Below are 22,558 nucleotides of genomic sequence, written 5' to 3' on the forward strand. Positions count from 1 at the left end.
GAGAGGAGAGTGAGCTCTGACATCACCCATCTACCCTGGATGGGTGGGTGGGGTCAGGAGGGTCCAGGGTGAGCATGAAGCTGGGTGTGTGGGACAGTGGCCTTGAGGGAAATGACCAACATCCAGGTAACACTACTGTCATCTCCAGTGATGCCCCTGCCACACACACAACTCCATACCGCCACCCGGGTAAGGGAACCAGGGCAGGCATTGTTGTGCCCATTTGATGGATGGAGAAACTGAGGCCCAGAAAGGTGAAGGGATTCACCAAGCCTTGGTGGCATAACTGACTTTGGGAGGGTGCCTTATCCTGGGCTGTGGGTCTCAGAAAACAGAAGTTAAGGGATGTGGGAGAGGTGATTTATGGACTGGGATCGTAGTGCAGTGTGTCCCTCAGCACAGAACACAGAACGGGCTCTGCCAAGGGAGGGAGCAGCGCTTCTGCTGACAGGGCCAGGTTGGTGCAGCGTGCCATGACCCTTGCAGGCTCTGGGGGCCTCTCTGACTTTATTGGCTAGAGTGCTGGAACCTGAAACATGGCCAGTGATCACAGAGCTCTCTGGGCCTGCCCCAGACCTTGAGAAACCTCAGCGGGAAAGTTCTCCTGCCCTTTAGATGCAAGCACTCTGAGAACCGGGGCTGAGTGCACAGTCCTGGGCTCGCCTTTGACAGAGGTGGGCGGGAAGCAGATAGTGCCCCCAGAACTGTGCCAGGGGAGCCAGAAGAGAGCGCACAGCAGCATCTGACCTTGGGATGCAGACTCATGTGGTTTAAGTCCCAGCCCTGCCCCTTCCTAAGTAACAAATGACCATGAACATCCTCCTTGAGCTCTCTGAGAAAAAAAATCAAGAAGGCATTTAATCTCAGGGGTGTGGTGAAGCACCCAGAAGGACCTGCCCTTGTAAGCTACCCACCTAACTTTAGTGCCCACCCCTTCCTTGGCAGTCAATGTGCAGACTTCAAGGGGGGGCAGAGAACAGAACAGACCCCACCCACTGCTGGGTGCCTGGCACAACCCCTGGAGTTCAGAATGGAGGGATTGGTGCTGCCTAGCGGGGTCAAGGAGGCCCAGCCTGGCCGAGACAGGATGGTACCCAGGCCCTAGATCATGGGAGGAACTCATCAGGCAGCCATCCTCAGTGAGGCGAGACCAAGGATGCTAGGCATGGGCCAGGCCTGCAGGAGTACCAGGGAGGCTACGGTGGGGAAGGCGGGAATAAATACTGGAGAGGCTGGGAAGGGGGACTCTGTCACCGCAGTGCCCAGCAGTGGACAGAGGGCCCTGGCCAGGCTCAGACAGCCAAGAGCCCCTCCTCCCAGGCCACCGCGCCATCTCCCCAGTCCCACCTTTCCTGAGTGCTGATTACACCCTTTCTGCAAAATAAAGAACAGAAGGAAGACGCCTGGCCCTCTCCTCGGAGTCCTCCCCCCCTCCCACTCTCCCCGCATCCCTCCTCTCTCCCCGCCTCCCACCCGCTCCTGCTCTCCCGTTGCTAAGTCGATGGTAGGTTTATTTGCGGCTGTCGGTTCCCAGCAGAAAAATTTCGTCTTGGAGAGCCGCCTAGATGGAAATGGCTTCAGCGCCGATTTCATGGAGAAGGTCTGTGCAGTAATTAGTGTTCATGAGGGAGGAATTGGACTGGCAGGCTCCCAAGAAAACTACTCCCCAAAAGTTAGCTCGAGTCCAGAGGGCTACATCAAATCCAATTCCAGAGTGTGCATCTCCATCGCTATATATAGACCCGCGGACGAAAACAGCCAGCTCTGTGGTCCCCGGTTCAAGGGGGAACTGGCCCTGGGAGGCAGAGGCGGCCTGCGCCCCTGGAACCAGGGGGGAATGTGCAAAGTCGAGCCCCCATGTGTCTACCCCACTTCCTATCCCAGTTTGGCGGGGAGACACCTGGTGATGAAGGGAAGGAAAGAAGGGGAAGGGAGGAGAGAGCAAGGCTGGGCTACACCCGTGGGGCCCAACACAGGGTACCACCTCACTTCCGGTGCCCGCTGCCCCGCGGGCCCCACACAGAGCAAGCTCGCTCCTGGCACCAGGGATGGCATGCCCCCTCCTTCCCCATCCTTCTGTAAAGGCCCAAGGGTGCATGCCTGCCTCCATGAGGGCCGCCTGCTCCCCCATGCTGTCCGTGGTGGTCCCCCGGCCACTGGGTGGGATGCCACCTTTCTCAGCTTCCTCCATGTTCCTCTGTTCCAAGCTGGGTGGTGTCACTGGGGTCTGTCTAGCAGCCTGTCTTCCTCTCCTGTCCTCGCCTCCTTCCCGAAGCCAGTCTGGGCAAAGAGCAGGTGGTGCCCGTAGACACTGAGGGAAAATAATTGAGGGCCGCCGGCCCCAGAGGTCTGCTAGGACCTGGGGGCTCAGCCACGTCCACCTGGGCCTTCAGGGTGATGGAGGCACAGGGTGAAGCAGGATTAGCACCCAGAACTCTGCATTCGGCCTCCTGTCTTCATTCCCGGGAAGTTTGTCAGCAGGAATCTGGGGCTCCTCCAGGATCTTACAGGCAGGGAAGTCGGGGTCCCCAGAAGGCTGGCGACCTTGTCTGGTCTCTGATCCAAGTTGCAGGGCCCACTGGATCCTTTCGCACTTCGTGCTGAGGGGCCTTTGCATCCAGGGTCTCCGTCTGTATTCCTGCCTCTCTTCACCCCAGTCCTGGACCCCCTGTTCTCACCCAGCCTGACCTCTGGGCCCCATGTCTGGCACCGCTGGGGACCTCTGAGGCCAATTCCCCAGCGTGCGTCTCCACCGCTATCTACAGACCCACAGATGAAAACAGGCAGCGCCCACTGGGAGCAGGGATATCAGACCCATTTCACAGAAAAGGAGACTGAGGTCCCGAGAGAGCTGGTGACTTGCTGGAGGCTGGGGTTTACCTATCCAGAGGTTGCCTTCGGTCAGTCGGCATCCTGATGTGAAACCAGTGTCCACCCCTCACCGGGTGTGTAAAGCAGGGGGCAGGGTCCCCTGCTCAGTGGCAGAGGGGCCACCGCTGCTGGGGGGTGGGGGGTAGGGAGTGGGCGGCCCAGCAGACATTCCTTTAACCACCCCAAGGCTCCAACTCTCCTTCTGGGCCTCAGCTCCCCAAGCTGGCCTTCCTGACTACAGGGTTCGGTCAGCTCGGCCAAGCAAAGGTCTAAAGGACATTTCTAGGAAGCCAAGAGAAAGGGGAAATCTGAGGGTGCAAAGACTGAGGCACGGGCAGCTGCCAAGTCAGCCCCGTGATGGAGGTGACAAGGCCAGGCCTCAGGCTGGTCCCACCTGGCCCTGCTCACCGAGCCCCCATGCCCTCCCGAGGGCAGTGAGAAGGGAAACTAGAACCATGCATGCCTCTAGGACACAGGAGCGGGTCAGGCCTCACCTCCGCTTCCCCCGGCCCTGCCGGCCGCTCCCCTGTCTCCCAGATTGGGGCCGGGTGCTGCGTGGACTCGGCCCCCACCCGCTCGCATGAGTCTGCTCTCCCTGTTCCCTTCCACGTGCTGCAAAGTCTTGGCGACACTCCTGCGTCTGCGGACAGTCTGCTCCCTGCGTGTTCTCTCTGGGACCTTCCACGCCCAGCACCCAGCCTTAGCCTGCTCACCCCTGCAGGGCGGCCCTCTCACAGGCTTACCCTCCAGGAGGCCGGGTGGTGGGCCTGAGCTGTTTCCCTTGCCAACCAGCTGTGTGCTCTTGGGATGGGAGCCTCACCTTGACTTCCAGACGTGTCCCTCTCCTCTCCTGTAAACGAACGAGGTACACTGCCCGCTCTCTTACCTTCCCCATTCATTCAGTTCAGTTCAGTTCCGTCGCTCAGTCATGTCCAACTCTTTGCGACCCCATGGACTGCAGCACGCCAGCCCTCCCCATCCATCACCAACTCCCGGGGCTTGCTCAAACTCATGTCCATTGAGTCGGTGATGCCATTCAACCATCTCATCCTCTGTCATCCCCTTCTTTTCCCGCCTTCGATCTTTCCCAGCATCAGGGTCTTTTCAAATAAGTCAGCTCTTTACATCAGATGGCCAAAGTACTGGAGTTTCAGCTTCAACGTCAGTCCTTCCAATGAATATTCAGGACTGATTTCCTTTAGGATAGACCCATTCATTCACTTACTGACAAATCCATCATATACACCAGAACCTGCTTTGTACCGGACTGTGCTAATGCTGGAGACACAACTCATGGTCAGGGAAATCAGACCCATTTCACAGAAAAACAGACTGAGGTCCAGAGAGAGCTGGTGACTTGCTGGAGGCTGGGGTTCACCTATTGCGAGATTGTTTTCGGTCGGCATCCAAATGTGAAACCGGGGCACTTGGTGTTTCCAGCCACTGCACGTGCCGGGAGCAGGGCTTACCAGGGTCCCTGGTGAGCAGGTCCGCTCTGCCATCAGAGAGCTCACAGGGCCCTCAGAGAACTGAGTGAGGAACACGGATGAGAGTGCCCAGTCCACAGCCATCCTCTCCCCACCAGGGTGGAGGAGCCCATGCCCACCCTCGGGAGTGGGGGGCCCACTACCCGCCATGGCAGGTCTTGCACCACTTCTGAGTGAGACACCCCCCACCCCCGACTTCCTCTCCCCGGTTCTCCCAGCTCACATTCCCAGGTCTTAACAGTTACTCTCACAAAAAAAACAATCGACACAGAGGTGCCTCTTTGGGGAAGCATGAAGCCAGCTCTTTGTCACCCAGGTCCCTGCCAGCTCATTACTGCCTCCCTGTCATTAGCATATTAGATCCATGAGGTAAACAAAACACACTCACATCCCAGGCTGTCAATGCCAGCCATCAGTCAGCCTGCCCCCGGCGAGCCGGCCTGTGCCGGGGCCGGAAGCACACGTGGGGTCCCCAGTCCCTGGGAGTGTCTACGCGGGGGACGCGCAGGTCCCACGCAAAGCCAGCAGACACCAGCAGACAGTATAAATGCCAAAGCTATTTTTCACACCGTGGGGAATCTTTAGCATCACATCACAACTGCTGCTACTGAAAATGGCAGCAATAGTAATCCTCCCCATTAATTGTATGCCAGGCACTCTGCTGGACACCCACGACCCCGGCAGATAAGCGTCATTGTCCCCACTTCCCGGGGAAGGAACCTGAGGCCGGCGGCGGGGATACACACACGGCCCAATCCCAGGGGGCTTCAAGAAGAAGACAGAGGTTACTGCTGGAACCAGATCCTCAGCCGTCTCCCAGGATTCAGACATCCTGCTGATGGAGGCCGTCAGGCCACAGGGGTTAAATGGTTTTCCCAGAGGCACACCCCGGGGTCAGATGTGACCGCTGTTTCCAGACGGAAAAAAATGGTGTATCCTGGAGGAGTCAGGATGGAAATTGAATAGATGGACAGGAGAAAATAAGGGGCCCCAGTCGTGGGGCCAGAAAAGAAAGGAAGGAAGGAGGGAGGGTGGATGTTGGAAGTGGGGGTGGGGGGTGGGGAGAAAGAAACAAGGAAAGGAATGAAGGAAGGGAAAAGAAAAGAGAAGAGGAAAGGAAGAATAGACAAGGGGGAAAGCCAAGGAAAGGTGCTGGGAAGGTGTCTGGGGGAGCTCTGAAGGGGCCCTACCCTCAGAGGCTCCAGCCTTCTAAACAACTCCGGAGGCCCCAGACTCACACCTCTGCACACACGTCTGCACCTTTGCACACATGTGCTAAATCGCTTCAGTCGTGTCCTACTCTGCATAACCCCATGCACTGTAGCCCTCCAGGCTCCTCTGTCCATGGGATTCTCCAGGCAAGAACACTGGAGTGGGTTGCCACTTCCTCCTCCAGGGGAACTTCCCAACCCAGGGATCGAACTCACGTCTCTTATGTCTCCTGCATTTGCAGGCAGGTTCTTTACCACTAGTGCCACCACATAGAGCTCTTTCCTAGCACATCTTTCGCTGGAGGTCACTCTGGGTTCAAGAGTCAGGAGGCCTTGCACAGTGTCCCCCTCCACGAGGGTCAGAGCCCATGGCTAAGGTCACAGATGCAACAGGCAGCCTGCCCAGCTCACAGCCCAGCTCCACCACGGACCTGACCACAAGACCTTGGGCAAGTCTTTCATCTTTGGGTGCCTCAGTTTCCTCATCTGTAAAATGGGGAGAATTGTACTACATTGTACAGTTACTGTATTAAATGAGACAGTACATGTAAAGCACTCAGAACAGTGCCCAAGATACAACCCCAAATCACCAAGTGTTTGCTGTTATCATTTATGCCACTGCTGAGCCCTACACCAACCTTGGTCGAGAGGGTATTCTTATTGCAGGCATGCTACCTGGCCTTGCAAGTGTGTTTACCTGGCAGCTCCTTTAAAGCAGGAAAGAAAGAAACAAGGGAAGAAAGGGAGGGAGGGAGGAAGGGAAAAGAAAGGAGAAGAAGAGGGAAGGGGGTATGTCTTTCATCATTTGGCAAATGATGGTCTATCCATAAATGGTCGTGGACTGAATGAATGAATGAGGTATGAAGCAACTTTTGCTCCATCCACAGACGACAGTACCCCGATCCCAGGCACAGGGTTTGTTGAGTCTTGAGTACCAGTGAACCAATTAGTTAGTTCAGCCTTCTTTCTTGTTGAATTCTGTGGGTATGTGGGGTGGGGGTCATCCCAGCCTCGATGCTCACACACTGAAGCCAGCATCCCAGTCACATTTGCTGACTACTTCCTGGCTACAGCCCTCAGGTTAAATATTGCTAAATGCCTGTGACTGAGCCTATCTTATTGACGTTGGGTGAGGCCCAAAGCCTGGCCAGAAGAGTGGCTTAGGTGACCGGGATCATGAGGGAACAGCGTCCTCCACCGAGAGCTGGACCATGGCCTGCCTGCACTGGATGAGATTGTTTTTCTGCTTTTAAAAAGAAAATCACATTTTCCAAACATTGATCCTGTTAATATAGGACTCCTGGCTATTGGTCTTTTCAAAATAGCCTGTCTTGGATGCTGAGGTCGGAATTTCTTGGTTGGTGTGCTTCTATTTTTTTTTTTTGGTTGTTGTTGTTGTTCTTTAAGTGAATTAGGGCCTGTTAGGAAGGAGCCGGAGAAGAGAGGTGAGATTAATTCACCTCACTGGTGGATCCTGGGTGCCCATTTGCTATCAAAGTGGTGCAGCGCTCCCTCCCCCTAACTCTGAACAGTTCAGCTGCTCTGGTGAGGCCCCCATCCCAGGGCTTGCCATGGTTACAGGAGGAGAGACACAGCCCCATGAGCTGCAGTCTAGCTGGGGAGAAGTTCCCCAAATGAGAACAGCGGAAAGCTGTTCAACCTCACTCTTGCTTTCATGCTTCAGACACTTGGACGTGAAAGGGCCCGTTGCGGGGAGGCTGCGGAGGGTTCTGATGGCCGGCGGGTCTGGAAGAGGACCCAGGAGCAGGGAAGGCAGCCTGGGGGGTGTAGGGAGGAGCAGGAATAAAGGCCCAGGGGTGACATGACACCCGCTGTGGGGAGCGTGGCTCAGGATGACCCCCGAAGGGACCAAGGGGCTTGTCAGCTCCCTGCCTGTCGAGTCTGATGGCCTCTCCTTCAGAGGAGGAAGGAGTCAGAGAGGTTGACCCCCACCCCACCGGACATCGTGGGGGTAGAGAGCTGTCTGTGGGTGGGCTGGGGACAGCTTCGGGCTGGGGGCCCGGGACTTTGGGGTCATGCCAAGGAGGGATTCCTCTGCATGGGGAAAGGGATCCTAGGGGGGAAGTGACCCCGCCCCACCCCGCCAATTTATCCTGTCCAAAAACCAGGTAAAGCTCCAACAAGGGGAGTTCTATGCAGCTCAAAAAGTATTCACCTGGCTCCTCTGTGGGCACAGAACCTGTACACGTCCGGCAAACACTGGGGATGCTGGGGGCTCAGTTCCATGTCAGCCCCGCACCCTGAGGAGTCCAGTGGGTCAGCAGCAAGGCCAAAGTCAGCCAGCGAGGCTCTGCACTTCTGGCCAAACAGGCTAAGAGGGAGAGGCGCTCAGAGGCAGGCAGGCGTGGAGAGGGGCAGGCAGAGGGCAGAGGCAGAGGCCGGGTCTGCCTCTCAGGTAGGTCAGACGGACTCGCTTTCTCAAGGGCCCTACCCCGCACGGCTTAGCTACTGCTGGGGTCACAGCAACAAGGTCCTGGAGAGCCCCTTTCACGTGGGGCCCGGTGAGCAGTGGTCGCTTCCCACGGAGTCCCACCTAGCGTCTCAGCAGGGGCACCCTGAACTAAGAAAATTCAAAAGCGGGAAGATCTAAGCCAGGTTCATCAGAAGCGGGCAGAGTTCAGTTTCTCAGCTCGCGCTGTTATCTTGGTGTTTGTAGAAGGAAGGAATACCCCATGCTCATTTCAAATCCGACCTTGATGCTCAGATAGAGCTGTCTGTGGAGGCGCCCACGACCTGACTCTTACATTGGAGACGGCACCCAGGGGTTAGAGGGAGGTCAGGGGTCGTCGGTCCAGGGAGCCCCCCAGAGAGCCCAGCTGTCTCCCCTTGGGTCCTTAGAGGAAGAGAAAGAAGATATCCCTGAGCCCCTTACCCCAAATCCCGGTTGCGAAGGGGAAGGGGCGTGGAGGGAGGACATCTCGCATCGGGGCCCCCAGGGCCCCCACTCACACTTCCTGACACCCTGCCCAGGGGCTCAGAAGGGACAGGCAGGATCTGAGCCGCAAACCAGGTCTCTCTCCCATCACCGGACGGGTCACATAGGCTCGCCCAGCTTGTCAGATGCTGATAAAACCCCAGACTGCTCTGAGGTGTAAGAATCACGAGCGCGCAGGCATGACAGCATGGCGGAGAGTTAAAAACTCCCTGCAAGACCAAAGGGGAAATTGGTGCATCCTGGGCACAGCGGGCGCTGCCAGCCCAGAGCCGGGGCCCAGGGGCAGCCGCTTGACTGCGCGAGCAAAACCCAGCGCATGTATCATGAAGCAGGTTGGACTTGACTTGAGGGTTGGGCCTTAGAAGGGCTGACGGACACCTTCCCGGGACCCGTCCCCAACCCCTGAGCCTCGCGGCCCGTCAGCTCCAGCCACAGACCGAGAACTGTTTGCTGAGAAAGGGGAGAGGCCATCAATATGTCATGTCCACTCCTTGTCCTTTTTCACAGTGCCATAAAGATGTTGCAGCCAACACCAGACATGTAATTCTCCAGCGCTGAGAGCGTAAACAAGGGTTACTGGCAGGGACAGGCACTTGGCAAAGGCCTGCCCGCTGGGCCTTCATCCTCCAAGGCCCACAGCCCGTTAGGTCCTTGGGTCTGAACTCACTGGGCCTGGCCCAGTGCCCGCAGGAAGAGAGAGAGGACTGGTCCCATCCCCTGGGGCTCCCCAGTCTAGGTCTGGGGAGGTCCCACAGCCCCGTGCTCACATGCATCTTGTGGCTGCAGAGGGCAGGAGAGCTGAGACAGTCACGGGGAGCCAGGCCCAGTCCCTCACACCACACCACCCGCTTAGCTCCGAGAAACGTTTGAACTCAGAGCTCACCTGAGTTCAAACTCCTCCGCAGTCTCTGGTGTAAAGAGAGTTGACGCAGGAGGGCAGTGCTGAGCCCGGAAGCAGGCTGTGGGCCAAGGGTGGGGTTTCAGTGCTGGAGGGCCCTGCAGAAGGGAGCAGGCCAGCACCCTGACTCACTGGCTGAGGGCACAATCCACCTCCCCTGCCTGCCAGTCTCCCCATCGTCCCCACCCCCCAGGCCTCCTCGAAGGAAGACGGATGGCTCCTGCCCAAGCTGGGGCGGGGGGAGTCCCATCTAAGACCCATTCCACACAGTTTTTCCTGCAGTCAGCCATCTCCCCACTCTCACCCAGCCAGGCCCACAGTGGGTTTTAGTAACCACTGCATTCAGTGATGTCTGTCACTGCAAGGAGAAGGGGACCCTGGAGTTGGCAGCTCCTAGAGTACACTATTTCCCCACGGACAGACACATATAAATGTGAGAGAGACAAAGATGTGTCTTCTAACTGCCAAATGAGAGGGGCCATTGCTAAGGGCTTTAAGAAATGTTGGTGTAGTCAAGGAAGGCTTCCTGGAGGAAGGGAGGCTTAGTCACTCCTGGAAGGATAAATGAAAGTGAAGTCACTCAGTTGTGTCCAACTCTTCGCGACCCCATGGACTGCATGGTCTACCAGGCTCCTCTATTCATGGGATTTTCCAGGCAAGAGTACTGGAGTGGGTTGCCATTTCCTTCTCCAGGGGATCTTCCCAACCCAGGGATCGAACCCAGGTCTCCCGCGTTGTAAACAGACGCTTTACTGTCTGTACCACCAAGGAAGTCCCCTGAAAGGACAAGTGAGGTCCAAAGGAGGGAGGCGTGGAGGAGGCAATAGTGGTAAGGGTGTGGTTCTGAGGCTCAGGTTTCCCCTGATGGAGGTGGAGAAGCAAGAGCGTCATGATGTGGGTGGACAATCATCGTCCCTCTCTTACGGAGAGAAGAGAGCATCAGAACTCCCTGGGGGAGGGGGAGGGAGGGAGTAAGGTCCAGATGGAATGACTTGAGGAAACTGGAACGGATAGAACAGGTCCTGGGGCGATGGCAAAAGGAGCCAGCCCGTGGCTGGGCACTGGGAAATAGAGGCAGAGACCGTTGCAGGGCCAGCCCCGTGGTTTCTTTCTCTGTGAGCTCTGGAGGAGCTCACAGACTCTTAAGGCACTCATAGATCAGAGGGGCAGATGGGACTCACCCTTGGGGCAAGTCATGAATAGTGGTCAAGGGTGCAGCCGCAAAGGAATCCACAGAAGGTGAGACCACGAGGCGGAGGTAGGCTCTCGGGGCCTCGCTGAAGAGCAGGACACAAGCTCTGGGTCTTGAAGAAGGCGCAGACCCAGAGCAGGCCCAGAGCCGGGGGGAACATCCCCAGGGGCAGAGTGTGTATGCAAGGACCGGCCCTGCAGGTGTCTGTCCCACACGCGGGAAGGGGGCATCTGACCCAAGAGGTACCCTAGAGGCAGTTCTTGCCCACCCAGAGCAGGGCGGGCAGGGACTAGATGGAGGGACAGACCTGCTCCCAGAAAGCCAGTAACCCTCTTTCCAGGGAAGCTGGAAGACATTCCCTCTCGCCCTCGCTCTATCCACCCCCAGACAGTCTGCCTCGATTTCTCTGAGGTGGGGCCCACGTCTGTTTTGTGAATGCTGGGAGGAGAATCACCAAGGAAGGATGCGCTGAGGGTGGGGTTTCAGGCACCACCGCAGGCGGATGCGTGGAGATTCCGGGCCGAGAAAAATCACTCCGAACAGGGAGCCCCTCCTTGACCCTTGGGTCTACCTGGTTGGTTGGTGGGCTTCAGTTTCCCGTCCCCGTCCCTGGCCCCTCTCACATCCAGCTTCCCCTCGCTTCCTCCAGGCCAGCCACGTGCAGGGCCTGAGGATCTGATGTTTTATTAAAGTCCAGATCATCCTATTCCAGGGCCACCTTCCTCTGGCTAATTCTGTAATTCAATTAGTAGGAAGCCAAGGCCCGGCTGGGGTGGGAGGAGGTGCGCCTCGGGAGTGTGCCCTTCCGCAGCGCTTACACCCTAGGCAGGCGTCAGCCCTGTTCAGAGCTGGGCAGGAAATTGTACTTCCTTCACTTCACAATGACAAGGCCTTTTATCCCCGCACACGGGGGCTTTGTAAATGACTGCCATCTCCGTGCAATTAATTCTGCGGCGCTGTGTTTTTCCCTCACGTGGGAGAGCACCCAACCCCGCCCAGCTTCTCAGGAATCAGCTGCGCCCTTGCACCGTCAGCGCCGGCTGCCCCGCTGGAGCAGGGCGTCTGCCACCCTCCTGAGCCGCCGACGCCCACTCCGCTTGCCTCCCCAGCTGGCTCACCTCCTCCCCCGGGGCCACACCCTTCTCCTCCTCCACCCTCAGCGCTTCCTGCTTTCTCTGCGGAGCCCCAAACCTTCAGTCGCGTTCCCCCAGCCTTCTCAGTTCCCTCGGGCTAGAGGCTCAGCCTCCCTGTAGAAGAAGCTGTCTCCACCCATCACGGAGTTGACAGCCTCTTCAAGGATACGGGACATGAGGCTGCTGGACAGAAGGACGAGTAAATCAGGACGGTGAAGGAACAGGTCAGAAGGCCGCATGAGGAAATGTGAGCGTGGACCCGTGTCCAGCGCACACAGTAGAACCGGGAGCAGCAGAGGAGACGCAGGTCTAGGGGGGCCAGAGGGGTCCTTCTCCTGCAGGGAGGCCAGGGGATAAGCAGCGGGTGCCCGCACTGGGCGTGACTTTTCTGCAAGTGTGACACTTGCCTGCTCCCACGCCCACCCTGATGAATTCCCAAAGCTGCTCCCGCCCTGCTAGGCTGCAGTTCTATTCCGCTCACTCCCATGTTCAGGAGGCTGTGGCTAGAAAGCGCTGATTCTGAAGGGTGGGAGAGTCAGGTGATGAGCTGGAGCTGGGACAAACATCGCAGACCGGGGGATGGAGAAGACAGGGGCTGAGGGGAGAGGAGGTCAGACCTCTCCCAGAGGTTCTGAGTCACTCCCGCAATTTTTCACCTCAGATCCCACCATCAGCGCCACACATCCGGTTGGGTCTCAGATAAACTGGAGAGCGGGCCAGGTATGGGGAGAGGGAGGCCTCTATGTCCTAGCATGGAGTCTATCCTCAGACCAGCCCAGATACCTTCTGGGACTCAGGGGCCACAGGACCCAGACGAATACCATGTACAGCTTGCTGGGCGGAGAGAATCTGCTTCGAGTCCCAGAGCTGAGAGGAAGCTTTGACCCAGGGCCATCACAGGACCCACCATGATAATGCCTTTCATGAAGAACCTGCCAGGAGGCTAACGTCCAGAGAATTTTGTCCATCTCCTCGAAACGGGTCCTGCCTCCTGTCTGGCTCACTCATTTCCACCCACCCCCTTTGCACTCCATCTTCCTCTTTCAGCAGAGTTTCTATTCTTTAAAGTTAATTATATAAGTGACATTATGAATACATTCTGGGTCTAAATGTGTCAAACAAAACAAAAAATGTTGAAGTCATGAGAGACACCCGCTACCCCCTTCGTCCCTGTTTTCAGCTTGGCGGGAGTTCTCGCAGACCTTGTGCTATGGCGTAGGCACAGATACGGGTGCGTGTGGGAGTCGTGGAGATGTCTCTGATGTACACACGTGGCGTCCGCTACTGTGCAACTTGCTTCTCCCATCTGACAATGCGCCTTTGCACATTGGACATTTAGAACCATTTCGTCTTATTGACTGTTGTAGAGTATTCCACAGTTTAAACATAAAAGCATTATGGCACTGAGAAATCTTTAGATGGTTTTCAATTTTATTGTTTCTCCAAACAACAACAGGGGATCCGTGTTCCCTTTGCTGTGAGCACAAGGATATGGGCAGGATCAGGCTTGGGAAGGCAAGTGTTGGGCCTGAAGGCAAGGTTAGATGTCTGTGCCACCAGCCCCATCCCTGGGAGGGGCTCTCCATCATCAGAGCTTCTCAGCCTTGAAGTGCAGAGCCTGGTACCAGCCTCACTCTCCCCTCCACCCACCAGTCTTGGATCAGAACGAGGCTGTTTCCCTGAAAGAACCCCATTTCCCAACTAGACTGAGCATTCCCAAGGGGCCTCACAGGGCGTGTCTCTGGGGATACCTTGGCTTCTTACAGGAGGTGAGCCTGGGAGATTTAGTGACTCCCCTCACAGCTCGGAGCCCCCTCCTCAGTTTCCTGGGAGAAGCAGTGATGAGGACAGGAAGTCACAGTTCAGCAAATGTCCAGGAGGATGGCTTGGGACCCTTCTCCCCCCTGGCCACCAAGGGCCCCCACCTCGACCTCTACCCAGGCCCACTGCACTCTGCAGTATCCTGTGAAGGCAGAATCCCCACCTGAAGCCCCATCTCCACCGAGCAGCCGCTCCTGGGGTTCTGCCCCCAGCAAGGGAGCCAACGAGGTCCTTTCAAGCACCTGGAGCCAGCAATTAACACCTGCACGTCAGTCTCTGAGTTTTTTATAGAGCTGTAGTGAGATGGTTCTCCTAAGAGGAGACTATCAGACAGGGCACCTGGTTGGCCGAAGAGATGGTTTGAGCAGGCCGGGTGGGTGGGCACCAGTTGGCCCCCATGTATGACTGGTCCATCCTCACAGAGGTGCAGAGGGCCAGGAGGGACTCTGCCTCTCTGAGTCCCCGCTCCTATCCACCAGAGTGACTATGTTTTCACCGCACTCTGCGATCAGAGAGCTCTGCAGAGATTGTTAACGCTCGCTTGTTGTTTAATAGTTCTCTCCACCAGCCTCTGAAGGGAGTTAGAGATAAGACGACTGGGACTCAAGAGAGAGGAACCGGTAAATGAGCCCTGGCCGAGCACAGCTTCCTGTCTGTGTGTATCAGCCCCGTCAGGGGTGATGATCTGCTGGGGATAACAGCAGGACCACGATGGCAACCACGCTGTCAAGGGCCTGAGCAGATGGGCTCAAGGAGGCCTCGGGAACAAAAGTCTTCCTGCCCGGGCCACCCATCAGCTCTCACATGCAACCTCTGACCCCCTGGTATGGAAGTCCAGTGTGGCTCTAGGTCTTCAGGGCCTTGATCAGCTCCCTGCACCACTCCCAAGTCTCCCCATCCTCTAGCACCCCCAAAGTAGCCGATGTGTTCAGGATTCAATGCTCTCAACAGACATGCATTGAGCTCCTGGCCCCTTTCTGGGAACTCAGAACCAAGCAGAAACAGAACAAAGTCAAGTCCTGACCTCATCTGAGCCAGGGAGACACTAATCAAGGAACAAACAAACAATGTTAATATTTCGGGGTGAGGGCTGCCAAAGAGAAGCACCAGCAGGACGAGGGGTCAGAGAGCAAGAATGTGTCCTGTGGGGCTGAGGGGTGCTGCGTTCAGTGAGGCTGTCAGAAGAGATATCCTTGAAGAGGTCACATGTGAGCGAAACCCAAGGGGAAGGAAGGAGACGGCCATGCAGACAGCAGACCGGGCTCCTTCTGGGCAGAGGGAACCACAGGTGCAAAGGTCCGGGGGCACAGTGTGCCTGGCAGGGCGGAGAGGCAGGAGAAAGACGGGTGAGTGAGCAGGGGAGCAAGGGGAGGAGGTGAAGTCAGGAGGTGGAGACGACAGGGGAGGTCACGCGGGGCCTGAGGGTCCCTCACAGATTCTGCTTCACAACACAGCTGTGAGCTCTCCCTCAAACGAAAAGAAAAAAACTGTGGCAAGAATTCCTGGAAGCTGGACAAAAGCAACAGATTCTTGTTTTTTCTTTCTCTTTTCTTTCTGGAATCCTTTCCTTGGTATCCTGGGCCATGGAGACAGTGTGGCCATTTCCTCTCCTTCCCCCTCCTCCCTTTCCTCTCCTGCCTCCCTCCTCCTCCCCCAAACCTGCCCCTGACCTTGTCCTGAGCTGGCTTGCCGGCTTGCAGCGAGACAGCGGCCGCCTCCCGGCTGCAGGCAGGCACAGGCGGAGGACAAGGCCAGCGAGGGGACAAGAGGAAAGAGGCCCCGGGAGAGACAGGCAACAGCACAAGGGCCGACGTCACGGGGGCCTCTGACCGCTATTCATTTCAGTCCCCAAGTGTCTCCATCAATAACCGTCTGCCACGACCGGGGAAGGAGGAGCGGGGAGCGGGGAGGAGGGGTGATCCAGAGTCTGGCTGGGGAGGGATGACATGCAGTGGACAGAGGCTCCGTGGTACTCACAGCTCCTCCCAGCTCCGGACAGGCAGGAGGAGGAGGATGGGAAAGTGGAGAGCCCCTGGGAGCGCAGAGCTCTGTCTCCCTGCTTCCTTCTCCCCATCTCTGTGTCTCCCTCACACATACAGTTCCTTCCATCTCCTCTCTGAAGCTCGGAGGGAAGGGAGGCAGGACCAGTTTTTAAAATGGAAGAGGAGGATACCCGTGTGTGAAGTCACTTCAGTCGTGTCCGACTCTTTGCAAACCCATGGACTGTAGCCCACCAGGCTGCTCTGTCCATGGGATTTCCCAGGCAAGAATACTGAAGTGGGTTGTCATTTCCTTCTCCAGAGGATCTTCCCGACCCAGGGGTTGAGCCCATGTCTCTTGCGTCTCCTGCGTTGGCAGGCGCTTTCTTTACCACTAGCGCCACCTGGGAAGGGAGCTTTTTACTGGGTGATGGGGAAGTCAGCAACTGCAGAGGACGCTGGGAGCACTTTATGCCCAGGGAAATGAGATGCTACATGGAGCCTGGTGATAAGGCTTCTACCAGCCTCTTGTAAGAGGGCCTGGGCTCCTGGACCTGCCACAGAAATTGCCACAAGGACGCTCAGGAAATAATTGTTAAATGGCCATGAGAATGACCACTTGGCCAGCTGTGGGCAGTTAAGAAGGGAGGTTGACTTAAACTGGATCAGACCAGTCAAGGTGGCTGCCTGGAGGAGGTGGACCTTGACCAGATTCTTGAAAGATGGATGGGATTGGGAGATGTGAAAATGCAGAGTGTGTGAGAAGACTGTGAGAGCAAAGGAAAGGTGGGGACAGTGGTGAACTCAGATGGTTGGGCGGTCAGATCATGGGGAAGAGAGTGAAATATGGGAGAGAAAGAAGAGAGTGAAACAGAGACTGTGGCCGGTTTGCAGGATGCCTTCTCTGGGGCCTCGGGTAACTTTGGAAAGTTTGAGGCCACTGCGCCCCCATGAAACTCAAGCCTGCTGTTGGCTGAAGTTGACTTTTTGACCTTCCATAAGGCCCTAAGTGCCCTAAGACACCCTCAGCCACGTCTGCAGGCACAGGGAGAAGCCTTGACACGGAGAAATTTGAGGGGACTCTCCCATCCACAGGCGTTCTCTTTGCCTTGTCTCTGGGCCTGAAGGGCCAGCATTAAAAAGTCACCCCTTGAGTAAGGCACGGTGCTCTGTAAAATCCAGATTTCCTGGTAAGGTGCTGTCAGAATCACGCAAGGGGAAAACGCAATGGGACTTTGCAGACCCTTTAGTCAACCCCCTCTGTTCACATGAGGGAAGACTGAGGCAGCAGAGTGCGGCTGGAGTCTCCTAGGGAATTAGAGACAGGGGGTCTGGTCTCTAAGCCCTCCAGGAGGGGGGTGAAGATAGCACTGCAGACCCGACAGCCGACTGGGGCGGGGGACACACGGACAGCCCGGTTCACTTCATTAGGAGCAGCCTGGCCTGGGATCCTCCTTACAGATGGAGCCTTTATTTGAAAGACCTGGAGGGTCCCTGACTCATCCCTCCTAAGGGGGCCAGAACAGGAGGAGTTCGTGATCAAGAGTGACCAGAGGTGCTGGGGGTGCGGGGTAGAAGCTGCCCCTTTCTGGGAGGTATGGGGCTGGAGCTGAAATAGCAGAGCACCCAAACGGAGGCAGGCAGGCCCCCCCGGGGCGCGGGGACCGTAAGAGACCCGCGGGGAAAGGGGGCGTGGCAGGGGGGGATGCTGAGTGGGGAGACTTCGCCCAAGGACCGAAAGAGAAAAGCAACGAACGAGAGGGACGAAAAGCAGGCACCGGGGAAAACGAGGAGGCAGGAAAGCTCGAGTAGAGCCTACGGGAGAGAGAAGAGAGGTGGGGAGAGGGACGGAGAGCGGGGAGGGGCCGGAGCCGGGCGGGCGGGCGCGTGGGCGGCCGGGGGGCGCCCCCACTGACCCTTCTCGGCGCTTGCTTCCCTCCCCAGGCTGCGCCTTCCTCACCTACTGCGAGCGTGAGTCAGCGCTGAAGGCCCAGAGCGCACTGCACGAGCAGAAGACCCTGCCCGGGGTAAGTGGCGCCCGGCGAGGCGCGAGCGACGGGCGCGCCGACAGGGGGCGACTTCGGGAGGCCGGGCGGCGGCGCGGCCGGCGCGGGGAGCGAGGGCCTTCGCCCCGGATCTGGCGCGCCGCCCTTCGGGCCCCCGGCGGCCGCGAGGCGCCGGGCTGCGAAACGGCCGCGTGGGCGCCGAGCCCGGACCTCGCCTGGCGGCCCGCGCACCCGGCCGTCCAGGCCCGACGGAACCCCGGGCGGGGGGGCCGAACTTGGCCGCTGCCGCGAAGCCCGGGCGCGGCTTCTCCCCTGGCGCTCCCGGGCGCCGCCGATCGGGCTTCGGCTCCGCGCGCTGCCGGCGCGGGCGGCCCGGGGTGGGGACGCAGGATGTCCGGGCCCCCTGAGCGGGGCCTCCGGTGGCGGAGTCGCGCGAACACCCGCGGATCTCCGTCGGACAGTCGCGGTTCCTGGGGTGGGGGCCGGGCCGGGGCGGGAGGGAGCGCCTACCCGCCCGGGCGCGGCGCCGCGAGTGAGATCACCGCGGTTTATTTAAGGAGCCAGCCCTCGTCTTTGATAAACTATCGCGCCTCAGCCCTGGTTTATAGCTTCTGTGCGGGGGAGAAGAGAATTATTTATGGCCCCCCTAACTGGGTGTGATATCAGCCATGGCTATTATCGAGGCTAGTTCATCACCATAAAATAAGAAGTGTAGACCGGGTCAAGGGTCTGCGCGGTCTCTCCTGTGGGTTCAGAGAGATGGGGGCGGGGGCGGGGGCGGGAGAGGGGGAGATATACGGCTGGCCGAGTATCTAAAGATAAATGGAAAGATGTGAGCGTTTGTGGGCATAAAGAATTTTAAGATGTACCTTGTTTAAGCTTATACAATGGACACTGCAGGGAAGCACGTGTGTTCTATATGTATGCTCACCAATATTTACACATGCATGTTTACATTCTTACCAAGCAAACCGTATGTAAACACACGTTTCTATTTCTGCCCTGCAGCGGGAAAGGTTAACCAGGTAGACAGAGAGAAAGCCCAACCCGGGTCGGGGGCAGGCTTCCTTTGCATCAGAGAGCCTTCTTTACCCGTTTAGGGGTGGGGAGGGCCTTCCTTCCATTAAGACAGCCTTTGTACTGTGTTTGTTATTTGTGATTGCAAAGCACGGGGCTGAGTCATCTTAATAATACACCCGCGGATGCAAATGTATGGAAATCGTGCCCCGCTCAGGTTTTTGTGTGGAGCCCCGCTCTGGCACGGTGGTCGTTCCCCAGTTGGTTTTTTAGTGGCGCGGCTACATGCACATATATTATAGTAATTACTTTCTGGGTGCCCTCTGTAAGATGGCAGAAATATGCTCCACATCGCCCCATGTTATGTGTGAGGCATAAAGCCATATTGTAAGATAATCAAAGGCTTCTGAGAAAGGCTTGTGCTGATTAATAAAGTGTTTATGGTACTTTGTTTTGGGGGAGATTGTGATAGATATTTTAGAGCCACCCAAATGGAATAGAAAATACCACATTGTTATGGGAGGCCCTTCATCAGCTTGAGAGAGATTGCTGGGGAGTTTCGTGATGGCTAAAAGCCTGGAATTAGATAGGGAAACAGAAAGAGAAGCTGGGAGGGGGGAGGCTTAGGGTTTTGAAGAGGGAGAGGCTGGGAACTGGGAGAATTTCAGTAGCAAGTGTGGATTGTTCAGGATCTAACATTAACTTGTGGTTGTTTATTTTACATATAATAGAATAGCTAAATGATGGAGTGTATTAGTTCTTTAATAATTTATAGAAATACTTTGATGTTGCAGTAATTACATTAAAGGTCACATATCAAAGGTAATTTGGTTGAGCAGCTGTGATGGTTTCTCAGAAGCAATCAATACCACTGTCCGTGGTGCTGATTTCACCAAGGGGCCTGCCAGATTAAAGAAGGCTTATTACCAGACAGAAAGGCCCAGGGGAAATCAGCAGCACATTGGAGCAACGCGCCTGCCCCCCTTCCACCGATAATTAACACTGTTCCCCATAATCTGTGCTAATCCTTCATACTGGGAGATCCAGTGGCATTTTTCTGAAACCACAAAGACAAGTTGGGCAAGTTTGGAAGAAAGGAAAAAAAAAAAAAAAAGTAAATGTATGTTGGGAGGTGGGAGGGGTGAGGAGAGGCCACCAGTGGAACTAAAACACAGCCCAGAGTCCCCTGGCGGTGCCTGGAAAGCTGTCCTTTCTTCAGAGGCCTCACAGGAGACTGGGAGACGCGAGGCCTCAAAGACTCCATCACAATTCTCAGGGCAGGCACAGCCCACAGCAGGAGGGACGGGGAGAAAAGGATTGCAGCTCAAACTTCCCAGGGCACATTGTCTGTGCACAAACTCACATGGAGATTAATGAAAAACAAAGTGACCAGATTTTAAAGTGGAGTCATTTGGATTCCAGAATACAGGACTTGGTGTCATTATTGAGATCAGAGAAAGTGAGCCGCTGGCAAATGCTGGGACAGGACCAAGCAAAGTGCTCCCACCCAACCGTATAATGGGTGTCACCATCAGCTGAGGCAGGCTGACTGGCTGCTTGGTTAGGGAGCAGAGAGAGGACTCTTCTTGTCTGGAGTCACCACCCGAGGTGCCCTGGTGAGTGCACTCCTTGTCTGATGAAGAAGAAGAGAATCGAAAAAAAAAAAAAGAACCTGGAAACTGGTAACCTCAGCAATTTAGGCATTTTTCCAGACTTCAAAATCCATTAACATCAATCAATTAAAATCAGTCCTCCACTTTCTCACTGGAGAGAGGCAGAGGGGAGGAGATGGGACTGGCAGTCCATTCTGTTTCCCAGCAAGTTGCAGGGCTAGTATCCTGTTGACAGCAGGGAACACTGCCTTGGTTGTCATCTGTGGGCACACACATGCACACCTCCATCACCAAAAACAATAACCAAACAACAGAGACAGAGCTAGAGACACCCCTCCCACATGTCCTCGTGTGGGGACTGGGAAGAGGAGCTGACATTACTGTTAGGATCAGTGGAAGCTCAGAAACCACATTACAGTGGCTGTTTGTACAAGTCAGAGGTCAGTATCCCTGGGAACCAGCCTAACCAAAGCCTCTGGGATGGCTGATGGAGTCAGCCCTGGACCAGTGTTACAAATGGATTATTGTTTCTTAATTTGGCATGCCTTCAGTAAAATGAGATTACTGAGCCACAAAGCCTCATCAGGGTCCCTTCGAGCAGGGTCTTCTGCCAGCATCCAGGAAGTGATTCTGCTTTTCTGAAACTCTCCACCTCTCCCTCACACTCAACTTCACTCTCTCTCCTGACCCCTTGCCCTCTTCAGCCCACCTTCTTCCATCCCCAGTGTATATTCATCATTTATAGGGTAACCGTCCACATGGTTTCTCAACCTATCGACAAGAATTTCCTGTGTGTGTGCCGAGCACTGTGCTAGGCATCCAGGCAGACACGGAGATAAGAAAATTGCATTCCCACCTCTCTTGGAGCTGTCCATCAAGTTGGAGACAGAAGTCACACATACATCAGTGATACAAGACAGCATGCTATCATAAAGTGGGCAGAGTAGAAAATAGCTCAATGATAACAGTTAATACTTATTAAGCACTTAACTATCTGACAAGTGTGATGCGAGCAGGTTACCCCCATTACCCCATTTTATCTTCACAGCCTCCCTGTGGGGAAGATGCCATGAGTATCCCCCATACATGAGGAGACCCCAGACTAGAGAGATTAAGCAGTTTGCCCAAGGTCACACAGTCAATAAATGGTCAAGAAAGGACCATCACCAGCTCTGCTACCACAACCCAGGATATCTACGTCTCCTTTCTAGGGCCACCAGTTGCTTTAGAGGGTACCCGGAAAACTATGGGGTCATTGTTAGTCACTCAGTCATGTCTGATTCTCTGCGACCCCATGGACTGTAGCCCACCAGGCTCTTCTGTCCATGGGATTCTCTGGTCAAGAATACTGGAGTGGGTAGCCATTCCCTTCTCCAGGTGATCTTCCCAAGCCAGGGCTTAAACCCAGGTCTCCTGCATTGCAGGCAGATTTTTTACTGTCCAAGCCACCAGGGAAGTTATCAGGAGTTGCTCAAAAGTGTTCAGGATCTGGGCAAGGTGGCACTAGAAAGTTGGAAGGAAGGTGAGGGTGTCAGATAAGAGCAGTGGTCTGAGAACCAACCTAAAAGACGAGGTGCCCACGACAGGCCAGGAGCCGTGAGCCGGGCAGGAGAGGTCTGCTTGGACGGCTCCCTGGGGCCTGAGTAGGCACAGGAGGCCTCGCAGAAGAATTCTGTTCCTTAAAATAGGCCCGTGCTGCTCAATTCCAGCTCCCCCTGCCTTTGGGACTTCACCGGGAATTGTCTTCCAGGAAGAGCCCATATGTTTCCAAAGTTGGGATTGCAGGCCCTCTGGGAGGAGACTCTGATCGGGGAACCAGGCTCCGTGGGCCGCAGACCAGGTTCCTCGCCAGGGCTGCCGAGGGGCCGTGAGGTGGTCCAGTTAGCAGGAGCCTGGAGCAGGGAGAAGAGGGGACGGGCAGGGGGAGGCAGGCAGGGGCGAGTGGGAGCTGTATCTGCTTGGTAAACATTAAAGTTCCAATTCACTAGTTAAAGATTGGCTTTTGTGCCCTGACTCCAGCAACCTGAGAATACAAAGCAAGCCCGAACACTCCTCCATGGCCGTCCCCCACCCCCACCCCGGCCCCGGTTCAGCCTGGTCAACAAGCGCCATCGCTGCCATCACACCTCCCCATTCGGGTCCCTGCTGCTCAGGACGCGTCATCTCCATGGACATTCAATGTGACCTTCTTTGAGTTTGCCAGGAAAGATGTTAAAATGGAAAATTAAAAAAGGGAAAGACTCAATTGGACTTCCAGAACCGTGGTCTTGGGGTGCCCTCCTTGCTCCCCCTTCCTCCCGTGTTTGTTTCCTGGAGGCCCATCTTCATCTTTCTGTTTGTGCCTGTTTCCTCCTCGGTTCTGTCCCTTCTGGTC

The 22,558-nt window shown here is 56.1% G+C and overlaps 1 protein-coding gene across 14 annotated transcripts in view; it reads left to right on the forward strand.

Annotated features, from left to right (window-relative positions):
- CELF4 (CUGBP Elav-like family member 4) overlaps window positions 1-22,558 on the forward strand; it is a 314,194-nt gene that overhangs the window by 62,999 nt on the left and 228,637 nt on the right. For all 14 annotated transcript variants that reach the window (XM_061130753.1, XM_061130754.1, XM_061130750.1 and 11 more), the window contains exon 2: window positions 17,493-17,575. In XM_061130753.1, coding sequence (XP_060986736.1) covers window positions 17,493-17,575 — 83 coding nt within the window. The remainder of the gene's footprint in view (window positions 1-17,492; window positions 17,576-22,558) is intronic.

This window comes from Dama dama, chromosome 27 (assembly GCF_033118175.1).
Source record: "Dama dama isolate Ldn47 chromosome 27, ASM3311817v1, whole genome shotgun sequence".
Taxonomy (NCBI): Eukaryota; Metazoa; Chordata; class Mammalia; order Artiodactyla; family Cervidae; genus Dama; species Dama dama.